The 14640-nt window shown below is 33.2% G+C and overlaps 1 protein-coding gene across 4 annotated transcripts in view; it reads left to right on the forward strand.

The window, feature by feature from the left end:
- Shab (potassium voltage-gated channel shaker cognate b) overlaps positions 1–14640 on the forward strand; it is a 103967-nt gene that overhangs the window by 7559 nt on the left and 81768 nt on the right. For 3 of the 4 annotated variants that reach the window (XM_074119185.1, XM_074119167.1, XM_074119177.1), the window contains exon 2: positions 8966–9035. The exons of the other annotated variant lie outside the window; for it this stretch is intronic. In XM_074119185.1, the coding sequence (XP_073975286.1) occupies positions 8994–9035 (42 nt within the window). In that variant the 5' untranslated portion in view covers positions 8966–8993. The remainder of the gene's footprint in view (positions 1–8965; positions 9036–14640) is intronic. 4 annotated transcript variants of the gene reach the window in all.

The raw sequence follows: 14640 nt of genomic DNA on the forward strand, positions 1-14640 counted from the left end.
TGTGAGTGATTCAGATAAGAGAATATTTGAGCAGAATTACACTAGTTTTTATTATAAATATTAAATGAAAAGTATTAAAGTAAAGGTAAATATTAAAAGCAACGACCACATGCAACCTGTTGATCTGAAGGGAGATAGAAGATGTCTGGAAATGACCTTGCCAATGAATATAAAATGCATAATTTGTATGATCAAGAAAGTGTCTACTAACAGAAATATTGCATTTTTTTTATTGCCTAGGCATTTTAGTGCATTTTATTAATTATTTTCATTAATTGTTACCAAATTCGCCTACTTTTCGGCGATAGAATCTAACCGTTCATTATCCAAAGCCCTTATCGCAGGAGTTAGAATTCGTCAGTTAGTCCACGTCCTCTTTTATTCAATCTTCTTCTATTTCTGGTAAAAATATACTTCGTTTTCCCATGCTTTGATTTCTCATGTTTAAGCTCAGTAGCAGCTTTCTCCAATCGTAACTAAACCACACTCAGAGCGTGGTGTGACCAGAAATAGTCAGTTTATGCCAGAAAGTGCACCTATTTTTGAAGATATCACGACGAATAACAACTTCAAGGGCAAGATTGAATAATAGGGCTTAACAGAAACAAGTAACTGTAAAAGGTGGCAAAAAAGGGTTACCTCTTAACAACGGACCTGCCTAGAACGACTAATGTAATACAACGGGCTCGACTACCGCATTTGTACAAAAGGCAAGTATACTGGAATCCCATTTTTGTATGAACATTGCCAGATATCCAGCTTTGATTTAGATTTGATACTGACTGAAAGGTCCAGAGCGGAAAGAGAAGCACAAACTAAATAACTTTCATCTTGAAGTGGAAGGGAAAATAATGACTTAAAGGTGCTTAAACAGACTGTATACCTGTTCTCCTTAAAATTTGAGTTTTTAAGGAAATCGCTCAAGTTATTTTAGAGAATAACTTAAAAAAATTTGTGGTTTCTAATTCAACGAAGTTTCGGTAATTCATAATCGGTATTTCAAAATCGGTATTATTCGGGTTAGCTGGGAAAAAGTAATTCATAACATTGACGTGAAATTTAATACTAAGATCTTCAATTGAGCCCTAATTTCATGAGGTAAAAAACATAAAAACTAAGTATTACGCTTTTCTAGAGGTTTATCATTGTAAATTTGAAAACAGCAAATCCTTTAGATTTCAGGCATCGCATTTTTATGTAGAATCGATAATTAAAGAGCGGAATAAAAGAAAGGATAGAAGAGGAAATCAAGGAATAGAAGAATAGAAAAGAGGGATAAAAGAAAATAGAAATCTCCGCTTTGCAGCAGGTAATGAAAACCTACTCTATCACTCCAGAGATAAGTTCCTCATAATTTAAAAAAGTAAACCACGCGGAATGGTGTGTTTCCAAGCAAAAACGTTTTGTATACAATATAAAAGTTTTAAAACAGTATGTTTTCATCGAGAATACGAAGATAAAAGAAAATCAAAGGAGACGAACAAGAAATACGAAAAGATTTTCGTTTTCATTAATGCTGACCGAATACATTAATAGACAGACATTCAAACAGCAAAGCGACACAAACACATAAATCTGCCGACCAGTCTATAAAAACTACTTTTCGTACAAAGCGGGTGAAAATAAAAAGTGTACTATGTCGCAATACTTTCTTTTAAGAAGCATAGATAAGAGTAATATTTAATCTTTAGAAGCGGGTGGAAGATTACAATCAAATTCAGTAGGATTTGAATTTGGAAACGGACTGCTGAACAAAGATCGCAAGCCTCATGAACTTGGTTAATTTATTATTAATTTTGCTTTTTAGTTTGTCAAACAATTGCTTAGATTTAATAATAATCTTCCTATTATTTAATAAATAGTATATAGTTTGGTCCTCCTTGGAAGTAAAACGGTTTTATTACTGAAAACCATAACAGTTTTGGAAAAATAACGGAACAAAAATGGTCGCTTGCACGATGTTTATTTCCGGCACATAAATTGCAAGAATTATATGATTGAGAGAGACATGAAAACCTCCGACGAAATCAAATATCCCAGAACGTTCACGTAACGTACAAAAAATATTATCTGAGAGCTCCATATGTGTGTGTGTGTGTGTGTGTGTGAGTGTGTATGTGTTTGCAGTGACCAGAATGAGCGCTTGTAGTACAATCTTCCTGGTAAACAGACTCGCTGGAGAGTTGCCAAATTTCTGAAGAGATATATATAAGGGTAGTACAACTACACGGAGGGCAGAATGCCGATCTAAAGAGGGGTCTAAGACTACAAATTCTAATAATCGTCCTCTCAATTCTTCCACTGTTTTTACAGTATTTGTAGTGTATTTCATTTTGTTTTATTTAGTTAATTCTATTTTAATACCTCCCTGAAGAACTGTCGCAATCGTAATAATTTCCCATATTGCGCTTTTACAAACATACACGTTTAGAGAGGTCCCAAAGTACAACAAAGTGGGCTTCACAAATTTGAAATTAAGTTTAGTCACCAAAAGGGGGCTCCGACAATAAGGTTTTGGAAATGGCTTGGTTTAACTTCGATCCAAAGCATAAATTATATACTGCTTGAAAAAATTTACACTTATTCCAACATTATCTTTATCTAAGTAACAAAAAAAACTCGTATTGACTTAATAAACTGCGTATAACAGGGTCTCAGGGTTAATGAATTTGATGAAAACCATCGGTGCATTTAATGTGGCTTGAAGATTTCTTTTTGTTTTATATTTACTCATGAAATAGATTATTTTTGCCTCTACCTCTGAAGAGTAGGCAGTGCCGACTTGGATTTCTAATGCTGTTTAATATCTACTTTAATCTGTTCTCTTTAATGGATTACAAGTTAAAAATTAGTATTCATGCTTACCACCAAATTGTTTTTCGGTATTGATACCTAAACCTTTTTGATTTACTGTTTTTAATATTTTCTTTTTAATCCACTATAAAGTTCAAAATTAGCATTCATGGTATACCCAGGTTATTTTTTAAAATTGATTTATGTCTTTTTGATGTATTCTTCAATATTATTCTTTTAATCGACTGTAAGTTCATAATTAGCATTCTTAGTTTTCCTATGTAGTTTTTGGAAATGATTTCTAAACCTTAATGTATTCTTTAATATTTGCTTTTTAATCGACAACAGGTTAAAAATTAGAACTTTCTTTGTTTCCATTTATTTCCAAACGTTATTTATGTATCTTTTTTTAAGGATAATTTTAATCAACCAAAAGTTCCATATATATATATATATTTTAACTGATTTTTAAACCGTTGTGATGTATTCTCTAATATTTTCTCTTTAATAGAATATAAATTGGAATTTAATGTTCTTTGTTTCCCTACTTTTTTCAAATGGATTTCTATTCTTTTGAAATGTATTCTTTTCTTTAATATTTTCTTTTTAACTGGCTATAAGTTCAAAATAAGCATTTATTGTTTTTCCATATTGTTTTCTGGCATGGATTTCTGTCTAATACATTATTCTTCAATCTGTTCTTTTTAATGGATGTTTGTTTCAAATTAGCACTCATGGTTTCCTCCAATTGTTTCTTGTGATTGATATCTAAACCTTTTTAATGTATTCTTTGATATTTTTTTTAGCGTCCATAAATTCCAAATTAGCGTTTTTGTTTCCCAAATGGTTTTCTTTTTTTTACAAGTTAAAAATTAACATTCTTTGTTTTTCATTTCATTACTTCTAATAAAGTTACCAATATACATATATCAGCTTCTTTGAAGGGTAATTCAATAGTTGTAAAAATACAAATTCGAGTGTATACCTACTACAAGTACGATATGTAGGTCTCAAAACCATGTTTAGGAAGCAGAATAAGTGAACAAACCGAAACTAAAAAAAACTCATGTCACCAGCGGACTTCATAAACGTTTGTCCTTTAAGAAGTAGTGTTTATATTGTTTAATGCGGAAGAAAAATCAAAGACTGATACCAAGGAAACATCCGTCCGTACGAATACAACAAAACAGACTCCGCTTCCGCAAACCTCCTGATCAAACACAGTCACCAACCGGACAGTATCAAAAACACAATCTTTTACCATCACTAACACAATTTAAAGAGCAGCAAAATTAAAAGAAAATCAGCGGATTATAAGGATTATCATCTCCAGAGTGAATCATCAGAAAATTAAGAATTTAAAACCCAGTGAGATGAGTTAACGGACTTGGACACGAGAATTGGGTATGTATCTCTCTGGGGGGCAGTTTGGCGGACAACTTTAATGAAATCCCTTACTGAGTGGTTGTCCGACAGAATTATTACTTCGGTTACATCCGGTATAATTCAATTTAATAAGAGCTTACTGTTAACATGACCAACAGGGGACATCATCACAGAGGCTGGGTTCTTGTTCAAATCCATTACTCTGACTTTATTGTTATTTAAGTATTTGGTGTGAACACTCGCTCGACTTCTTCTAACCAATTATTATTACAATTCCAATTGAAATTTGCTGGTTGTAATTATATTGCAGTGTATTGTTTGCACCATAAATTTGGAGTAGATAAGTAAGATAGGGTAATCTGCTACCTGCCATCTGGATCACAGTCAATTTTTATTTATTTTTTTTGCGTTTATTGTGCTACAATCAGCGCGTTAGCGCTATTAGTAACAATGATACAATAGAGTAATAAATGATAAGGTAACGAGTGGAGAAGTTACCCAGTGGTAACTCCAAAACATTATATGGTTAGTCACACTCTTCACTTGAGAGGAGATAACGAGATCACTGTCTTTTAAGACGTCTTGTCGGGTTGTCAGGAAGAGTTCTAGAAGAAAGATTTTGAGCTAGAGGATTTATATGAGATTGTATGCTGAAGTGGAGTTTTCTGTATCGTGTTTTAGCAACTTGGGTGACAAAAGGAATGTTAAGGTCAGTGTGCTCAGGAGTGGTGGCTTGCCACCACTGGGCTACGACAGGCGAAGGAGTTCATCAGAGGCTATTCGCCGAGGCTGACCGCAGAATTAATCCGTCAAGGCCGTGGGGCTATAAGGATAATTGTAGGCCTATTAACGGGCCACTGCAGGCTCAGAAAGCACATGCATCGCATGGGCCTGGCAGATGACAGCCTTTGTAGGTTCTGTCAGGAAGAGGAAGAAACGGCACTGCACGTGTTGTGTCAGTGTGAGGGGCTCGTATGGCTAAGGATGTTACTTCTCGGGGAGGAAAAACCAAGGCCTGAGAGCTTTACCCAGGAGCCACTCTCCAGAATTAAGAGTCTGATTAAACGGACGGGTCTGGAGGGTGAGCTCTAAAGCCGGGGAGCCACAATAGATCCATAGGGGTCGCGGTGGCGCAGGCCTTGAGGCCACTCTAATTTAATCTAATCTAATCTAAGGTCAGTGTGTACAGTCAGGTTGGGGATATAAAATGGCGCGTTTACGATAGTTCGAAGTATTTTAAATTGTAGTGATTGGGAGATTGGAGCGTTTGGTTGAACTCCACAGCTCTATTCCATACGCCCAGTTGGGTTTCAAAATAGAAGTGTAAATCAGTCTTTTGTTGTCCAGAGAGAGTTTTGATCTATCTATCGTCTAAGAGTCTTTTAAGTACAGTCAAATTAAAACAAAAACAAACAAAAAAATTTTTTAAGGGCACTTTTGGAAAAAAGATGCAGTTCGCTGTATAGTGTCATTTCAGTCTCCTGATAGTGCAATATGAATTAAACCTGCAAGTAGAATACCCAATTTGGAATTAATCGATTCAACTAAAATGCCACTTCTATCGAATAGTTTTTAAAACATTCTCAGAAGGAATGTTACGTTTAGAGTTCTTCTGGGATATCAATAATAACATGCTTCCCTCACAAAATCCTAAATTCTCCGCTCAGATTTTTTAAAAACCGAGCTAAATATATTGACTTACTTGTTTTTAGTATAATTTAAATGTATTTTTTTTTTTTTTTGTGAACATTTATAATACGAAAGTCATCTGTTAACTTGTTTCTCCCAATTCTATTTTTCTCGAAAATTTAATATCGTAAGTTACCAAATTTGTAGATTTATATTGGAGAACATCTTAAAATACTTATGAAATTACCCAAAATCAAAACTTCTCAAATTCGACTCGATACCTATTAAAGATATTAATAAATATCTATTTAAATATTTAAACTATTACAAATTTGTTTATTTTTATATAGTTGATAGAGAATTTGACACGGTACTTCTCTTTACGAGCGTAAGAGTAACATAGTGTTTGTGTCTGTGTGAGGAACAGTGTCTGAGATCATGGAGATAAATTTATAATAAAAAAGAGGACTTACTGCATTGCAGAGTTACTCTATTTCAAATTCCTCGATTATGCATCGCAAAAGAAAGAATAATTTGTTTATATTTCTATCGGAATATATGATGAACATAAACGAGATGTCTTATTTCACGCCCGCCCACAGTTTGCATTATATGTCGATGACGAATGTACACAAAAATGGTTTACGCAGTAATGGCGTATTAAGAACACCCATAGCATAAAATTAATACGTATTTTGTGCCAACATCAATATTTAGCTTTCTTTTGTTGTCAGAATTTTCTCCACGAATGTTTTTTAGAATTGTTCATTAAAATTGATGAATTTTCCCAATTTTCTTAAAAATCAAATTCGTACTTTTGCCGTTAACTAAATTGTATTTGAGGACTGGTTGAGTATCCTGAATAAGAAGGTATTGTTCTTAAAGGAAAACCATCATTTGCAGAGCACCTGATTTGTTTATATCTGAGTTGCATAAAATCTCTTTAATTTGCAAGAATTGTGCTCTACTTTTTACCGAAAAGCAATCCGAAAATTATTCTTTTTTTTACCATGATCTTCGGGAGTCACAAGAATCTCAAAAGTTCTCATCATTCATTCATCCCTAGGGAAGTCCCCTCAAAAGACAAGGTAAGTATTCATCTTCTTATTTTGGAGGCTGGTTCATCCAAAAAAGGAAACAAGTTTTGTGCCAATTTCAAGCTAAATTTTTATTATTTTTGTCAAGTTTTCTACTTTAGAAATTAGGTCATCTTCAGAGGCTTATACTGATTAATTTTAAATTCAGCATTGGTTCTAATTAAATAATTTTTGAATCCAGTTTAAATTATTAATCAAAACCAATGTGCAATTTTAATTACGCAAAAACTAAAGATAACCTAGTCCCTAGGTCGTAGGCTTATGACTAAATGAAACTGGCCAGTTCCAATTCCGTAGGTAATAACAAATTCCACCAGTTTCTCTTATCATTAAGATCAAATATTAAAACTTTTATAAAAATGCAAGTATCAAAATTTTTATAACTCAAATACCACAGAGAAATAAGAGATAACAAAGATGAGCGCAGCATCCAGAATGGTGAGAAAAAGATAATAACTAGGTGAATAATGAATGTAGCTAATTTGGTGCTTCCAGACATAAGGCTGGAATGGAAATAGCCAACCGTTCTCACATATGAGCGCATTCAGTGTTCGTGCGCGTTTGTGTGAATACAAGTTGTAGAATGAACATTTCATTCATTCATGTTGTTCATCATTTAGGGAGACGTTGCGCATGCGTTTTGTAGACTGAGAAACCAGAACTACTGCGGAAAGTAGGTTGTAACTCATTTTTGTGTTTATTATTCAAGCCATCAATAAGGTTTAGTTCAAATAAGTTTAACGCAGTTTTTCTACGTTTACTAAAAAAAAATGTCTACTTTCTAGTAGCTCATTAGAGCTAACTCTTATGGCAGAACTTCTCTCTAAGGAAGAAGGACAATTTTATCCTTAAGACGGAAATCTATCCATCCCTCTCTCTCAGACGTGCTCCTAATCAAACTTTACTGGCGAAATTTTTTTAAAACAAAATTGTGAACATCTGTGGGCCATTTGAAGCAATTTGTCGAGAAATTGTGAACATCTGTGGGCCATTTGAAGCAATTTGTCGAGAAATTGTGAAATGAACGGAAAATGTTTTTTTAAAACGGAACGGATAGATTCTGGTTAGCTAAGTATAGGTAGAGTCGATTATTGATATTTATCGATAATTATCGATTTTGTGATATTTTGTCCGCTCACCGATTTCTAAAAACCACTTTTTGTACTGAGGGGGCACCACAAAACTGATATTTCACTTGATTATTTGATTTTAAAAAGACATGATTGCAATTCTTTTCTTAGCTTAGTAAAACAGAGTCTGGAAGCAAAAGAAATATTAATAAATTAGTTGTTTTTCCGACAATGGTTGAGAATCGAACTATGGTTTAAATAGTTTTGTTGTAAATGAGGAGTAGAACTATCAATTTTTTTCTGCTCAATCTGCAATAATCAGATTCTTCGGTTAAATTTTGTACTAACTGAGCTAAATTTGTTGATTTAAATTTATTTGTTACTAAAGGTAAGTTGGCTTTTCCTTTCTACTACACGTCTTTGGTCACTACTGAACGATTGCCTAATTATTCAGTCGCAGAAAAACTCCAAAATATGTATTTTAGGTTGAAAACTCCATTAGGAATGTCTGTCCGATCGAACATTTTCTCTTAAGTAATTTCAAGTGAAAGTATATGAAAGAAAAAGCGGTTATCAAAGTGAGAGAAAATACAAGTAAGGTAGGTCAACAATTTCCCTTAAGTTCATTTGGCCTTAAGAGGTCTGCCCAGACCATTCCACGCCTTTCTTGTCAAGAATGTTTAGAACGAATTCCTTTTCGCCTTCATGCTCATCATTTATTTTCGCATTCTTAACTCCTAACATTTTTTTTATTCACCCTCTTCATATCTTCATGAATGAACTTGGAGTTTTTCCACATTATATCTGACGCAAAAGATGATGATGACCTCATCACATTGACAGCCAATGAAATGTGTTGTTTGGTTTATCCTAGAATAAATGGGCAATCAGATAAACTTTTGAGCATTCCTAGTGGTATAAGTCCGTTCTTTTAAACGAAGTATGTTTCAGATTTTTGTTAGAATAATTATTCTAATTTTGATTTCACAGCTTCAAGTCATTGGTTAAACGCTTTGGAATGCAATATCGAAGTTTTTCTGACAAGAATTCTTGTAAAGAAGTAAGTACAAGTTTGCTACTTTACGTATCTGCCGTACACTCGATTTTCTCTTAAACATTTACTTCAAAATGCGAATATTTGAATCACTTTTAACTCTACAAATTTCATAGTTTGTAAAACTTTAACCTTATAGGGAAACTTAACGTAATTCTTTTACTAGATCTACTCTAAAAGGAAGTAGACAACACTAGAAGCTATTAACTCTTTGAGGCAGACGATTTTAAAGAAAATAAAAGCCCTAGTTGCACAGAATTTCTTTTATTATAAAAAAATGGAAATAAACATCCATTTCCATTATTTTACACATGTAATCATCCCTCTCAAATAATCATTACTCTCAAAATAAGAAAAAAAGAAAAGAAAAAATTAATAACATTTCAGAAGTCCTTTTTTAGTGTGGGACACTGGTATTGTATAATACCACTATGCAACTAATGCTTTAAATATGCTCATTCAAACACAACTTTTTACCAAGTTGCAGATAGTACAGCACTGTCCTTCAGCGCACTGTTCCTTGAAATGTTTAAGTTCCATGTTTTGACCCAATTTTTTATTAACAATATATGAATTAACAACAGCTGCATCCAAATAATAGAACAGTATGCGGTGCCACCATTTTTTACTATCGGTCAAGTTTATAATAAATATAAAAATTATTTCACTTATTTTCGCATTTACCATTGGTGCATAGCACTGCCAACTGCATGAAAAACTTTAAATAACATATTAAGCTGTATGTATGAATAACTTCAACTTTTCGAGGTGGGTTAAAATATTTCCCACCATGCAGCAAAAGCTAAGCAAAAGGTGGGACAGTTTTTAACCCACCTAGCCGCAAGGAGTTAAAAATTAAAAATAAAAAAAAGTAAAGTATTGCCTATTATTTCAGACGGGCTTTGCGTCCAACTAGGTGTCCAATTAGGTATCGTGGACGGAGGCGACTAGCAAACATCTTTATAGTTCTCATATTTAACATTAAATAAAATCCAAGGCCTAAACTTGGAATCGAACCCAGTACCCCAATACATATTAGCTTTACAGGTCACGCCTCTAACCGCTCGGCTACCGTGGCGCCGAGTTTTATTAAAAATAAATAAATACGAAAAATCTGCTCTAAAGAATGAAACAGTGTTAACGATTTTAAGATTTATCTCTCTCTCTCTCTTTGATTCTATGTTTATAAATATAAGACTCATGTCGCCATGTTCCGTCCTGGGAACCCCCGGAACTTAGGCTTTAGTTGTATAATGGCCCCTATTTGGCCAATTTCCATTAATTTTTATCGTGTCTTTTCTCCATTGTGAAATAAGAACGTGTTTTAGCAATTTTTGTTTCAGAATGCAAAAAAAAAAAAGAAAGAGATTTATTGCGATTTAAAAAAAGCAATTAATTAAGAAATGAATAACTTTAATAAAAATGTAAATTTCTTGTCAATAAAGTACATCAGTTACCCATGATAAAGAGAGTGGAAGAAGTAATGGGGACTGATATGTATAGAGAAAATAGATGCCGGTTATTTAGTAAAGTGTCCCTCGGGTCACTCTGTGAGATTGGATACTCAGAGTAATATTGCTATGAGTTGGGAAGGAATGTAAAAAAAATGCCGAGCCATAGATTGACTTATCACCTTCTTCTTTTTTATCATTTTTTACAGTCTAATACCGGTAATAGTAACAAGATTTTATAGTAATATTGATTTAATTACTGATCAATTAAATAGACTTTTACTGAGGAGTCACAATCATCCTTAATTTCCTTTCCATCCCATTCGACAAGCTTCGCACTCGGGCGTAGTTGCATCTCTCGGGATTCCCAAGGATGGACACTGGCAAGTTGTAAGAAAGTGCCCTAATATTTCCTAAAGAATAAATCTCCTTAACAAAAACTTACAGTTTAAAATGTTAAGTATAAGGGTTGATTAAACGCCAAAAGGTACACAAATCAGCAAGTACCCAACATTTCATTAATACTTCATTAATATTTAAGTAATTTTACTGCATTAAATTTCATTAATATTTTTTTGAATTTATTAGAGGTCACAGACCCTTATGCTGGCCATTTTCGTCTACAAAATATTTGTTCAAATAGAACACTATTTCTTAGATTGACTGTAATATCTAATCAACAAACTATTAATCACAGGTTAAAAAAAAAAACTTTATAAAAAAAATATGAGGTTAAAAAATTCAAAAACTTTTTTCAAAAATGCTTGCACCAACATTCATCAATGATTTTGTTTATTTTATTTATTTATTTTTATTTTTAAATAAAAATCTTCGGTTTAAGTTCGTAATTCGATTAAAGCAATTGTTACTTTATTTAGTCAAGCGTTTTTAATAATAGGTAATAATTAATCTGGCTTTATCGCAAATAATATAGTTTTCTTCAATTCTCAATCTAGGTATTCTTACCGCAGTGTTATATATTTGGAATATAAGATATGCATATTTTTATGACAGCTAATTATACCAGTATTTTACCTACTATAAGTAAAATTAGAGGGACTACATTAAATTACAATTGAGAAATGAATAATTATTGTTGAATAATTTACTGGATATTACCTATGCGTTATTTGTACTCACAAATACTTCGGTAAGAAGAATTCTAGACTGAAATATTGTTTTAAATCCGTGATTCAAATTTAAACAGTAGCCGACTCTAACTTTGTCTTTTTCTATTTTAACATGCATGTATATGTGACTACTCAGAATAAAGGGCCTAATAAAGATAAATCAGAAGAATAATTTGGAATAAAGCTATAATAAAGTACCTATTTAATTACGAAGACATAATATACATTTTATCATAATTATAACAAAAAATAAAATATTATGAATGAACTAAGGGAAGGGATTAGCTATGCGGTTAGCGTATTGGATTCCCACGTGGAGGTTCCGGGTTCGAATCCAGCTGCTGTCCCTTAGATTTTCTCTTCCTAAGAGCTTCTTACAGCTCACTGGCCGGTGATGGACAGTGTTGTCTGTAACGAGAGAACACTGTCTGGAGGCCGGCAGTGCACTGAAAAAAACTCCGGGCGCCAATAACCTCAGATGTTGACGCGATTTAAATCAATAAAAAAAAAAATTATGAATGAACTGGCCAGCATAAGGGTCTGTGACCTCTAATAAATTCAAAAAAATATTAATGAAATTTAATGCAGTAAAATTACTTAAATATTAATGAAGTATTAATGAAATGTTGGGTACTTGCTGATTTGTGTACCTTTTGGCGTTTAATCAACCCTTATACTTAACATTTTAAACTGTAAGTTTTTGTTAAGGAGATTTTTGGACTTTTTGGATAGATTTTCCTTTTTGTCTGTTTTGCAAAGTTACATATCTGCTTTACAGATTTTATTAAAATTTGGAATAATAAATTCTACCATTATAACCTAAAAAGGTGTTAAGTCCGAACCGTAACTACCACTGGAGCGATCTTTTTAAAGAATGATTATAGTTGCGGTCCCCCAAACCATCCTCAATAACAATTTTTTAGAGAAAGCGTTTTGAATAAAATAGGAAGGTATTTGTACGTAAATAGCAAAATTAAAAAGCGATTTCAGTACTTCCTTTTAAGAGGAGTAAGAAAAATAAACTGCGATTACAGTACTTCTCCCTTAAAGGCAAATATTTTGAATCGAATTCATTGATGTAAATAGGTTCACTCATTGATAATTTTAACGATTGCAGTACTTCCTCTTAGTAGGTGTAAGAGCATGGTGGCACTTCACAGCCACGTAGAGGAGCTTTAACCACTTCTTCGTGGTAAATTTTATCCAAATCGAACTAAGCGTAATAGAAATATTGGTAATAATAGTATTAGAAAAGGCCTTACTTGGGTGGGGCAAACTCCCCTCCTTATGAGTCATAGCGACGAGACTTTTAAAGTGCAAATCTGTACAAAATTTCGATTCGAATGACACTTTATTCATGAAAATCGGTTCACGTTTCGATAATTTGAAACGATTACCATACTTCCCCCTAATAAGGGTAAGAGCAGAACGTCGTTTAAATGTTACGTAGGAGTGCCCTAAACCTTTCATCCTGCCAAATTTTATTAAAATCGGGTTAACATTTTCAGAGTTATTAGTAATAATAATTTTGAGAAGGGGCCTCACATATATGGGGCTAACTCCTCCCCCATTTGATGTACAGCGTCGAGACCCCCAAAAGGCACATCTACATAAAATTCCGAAACGAATGACACCTTATTCATGAAAATCGGTTCACGCGTTTAGGCGCTACGTTGTTTACAAAAAAGGTAACAACAAGAAGAACAACAACAAGAACAAGACCAATTTTTGAAAATGCCGTTTTTGCTCATTTTCAGTAACTTTTTTCTCTTAATATATTAAATCTGGGTCTTGACAAAAAAATTACAGTTATAAAGGAGGACTTGCCCTATAATTTAAAGAAAATTTGGGAATTTTATCTTTTATAGAAAAAGAGAAAAAAATTGTCAAAGTTGGGTGCTTTTCAACGTTACACTTTTTCGTGCAGTTTTTGATGATCAACCCTTATACAACTGTCCTACCGGACAGTTTTAATAATACCAATCAATAAGTAGAAGGAGAGGAACCAAATTGATTTAGAACAATCACGTTAGAGAAATTACTAAGTTTTAAAAAGGAGTTGGTCTGTTAGATATAAAAGGGAAATCTTGGAGAGTTTCTTGTACAGATGGGTTTAGATAAAAAAATAAAAACGAAGAAGAAAATTAGTACGTAGCCCACGTAAGCTGTTTTGCCGTATATAAATAAAAGTTTACAGAGTTACCAACAGCAAGTAAGAAAAGCAAAAAACTCCCTAACTTTAAGTGAGTTACATGATGAGAATAAGAATGGATTAAGGCGGATATTGCTTCCACTGGCTGTTCTTAGCCATTTAGTCCTGTGACTTCTCGCTGGTCTGGTTGTGGGTGTGGTCCACTCACGTTTAGACAATAATGTAAGGTCTTCTAGCTTCTAGCAAGAGGTAGTTTTGCAATCGTATCAAATTTTAGAAATTGAGTATTTTATATGTTTTGAGATTATCAGGGAAAAATGTTTTTTGGCGTATTTTGTGTCAATTTTGTATATTTTATTGATTTACTTTCCTGCTTAAATTATATGCAATTTGCAAATTGTCTCCTATTTACAGAAGGTGAATTGTAGTCTAATTAGCACTTATATGATAACAGATGCCAACCATTGTTATAATTCTCTAGATGTTGTGATCCTGATTTATCTCGTTGAGAGATTATACGGTCACCATCGTTTTAAGTACCGTTTGGTTACCGTTTCGGAGTGAGAAGAAAGGGCTAGTCCTTCAGGATGAGGATGTCTTCATAGGTTAGTATGTAAGATTACAAATCGTGAGTGAATTAGTTTGGAAATAAAAGGTTTGTTGAGGTATTCGTGAAGAAGAGTATCATGTTAGAAACGTAGAAAAGAGCACTGACGACAGCGGATCCGTACTGTTCCAAATCGCTCGTTGAAGTGCTTTGTAGACTGCCATTTTTTTTTTGTTTTGTTCACCGTAGATTTCGGTCAATATTCAGTTCAGTTCTTAATTTTTTATCGTTTTACTTAGTTCCAAGTTAGTCTAGCATCCAAGTAGAATTA

This window comes from Rhodnius prolixus, unplaced genomic scaffold (genome assembly GCF_049639745.1).
Source record: "Rhodnius prolixus isolate KJV_2025 unplaced genomic scaffold, Rpr scaffold_1, whole genome shotgun sequence".
NCBI classification, from domain to species: domain Eukaryota; kingdom Metazoa; phylum Arthropoda; class Insecta; order Hemiptera; family Reduviidae; genus Rhodnius; species Rhodnius prolixus.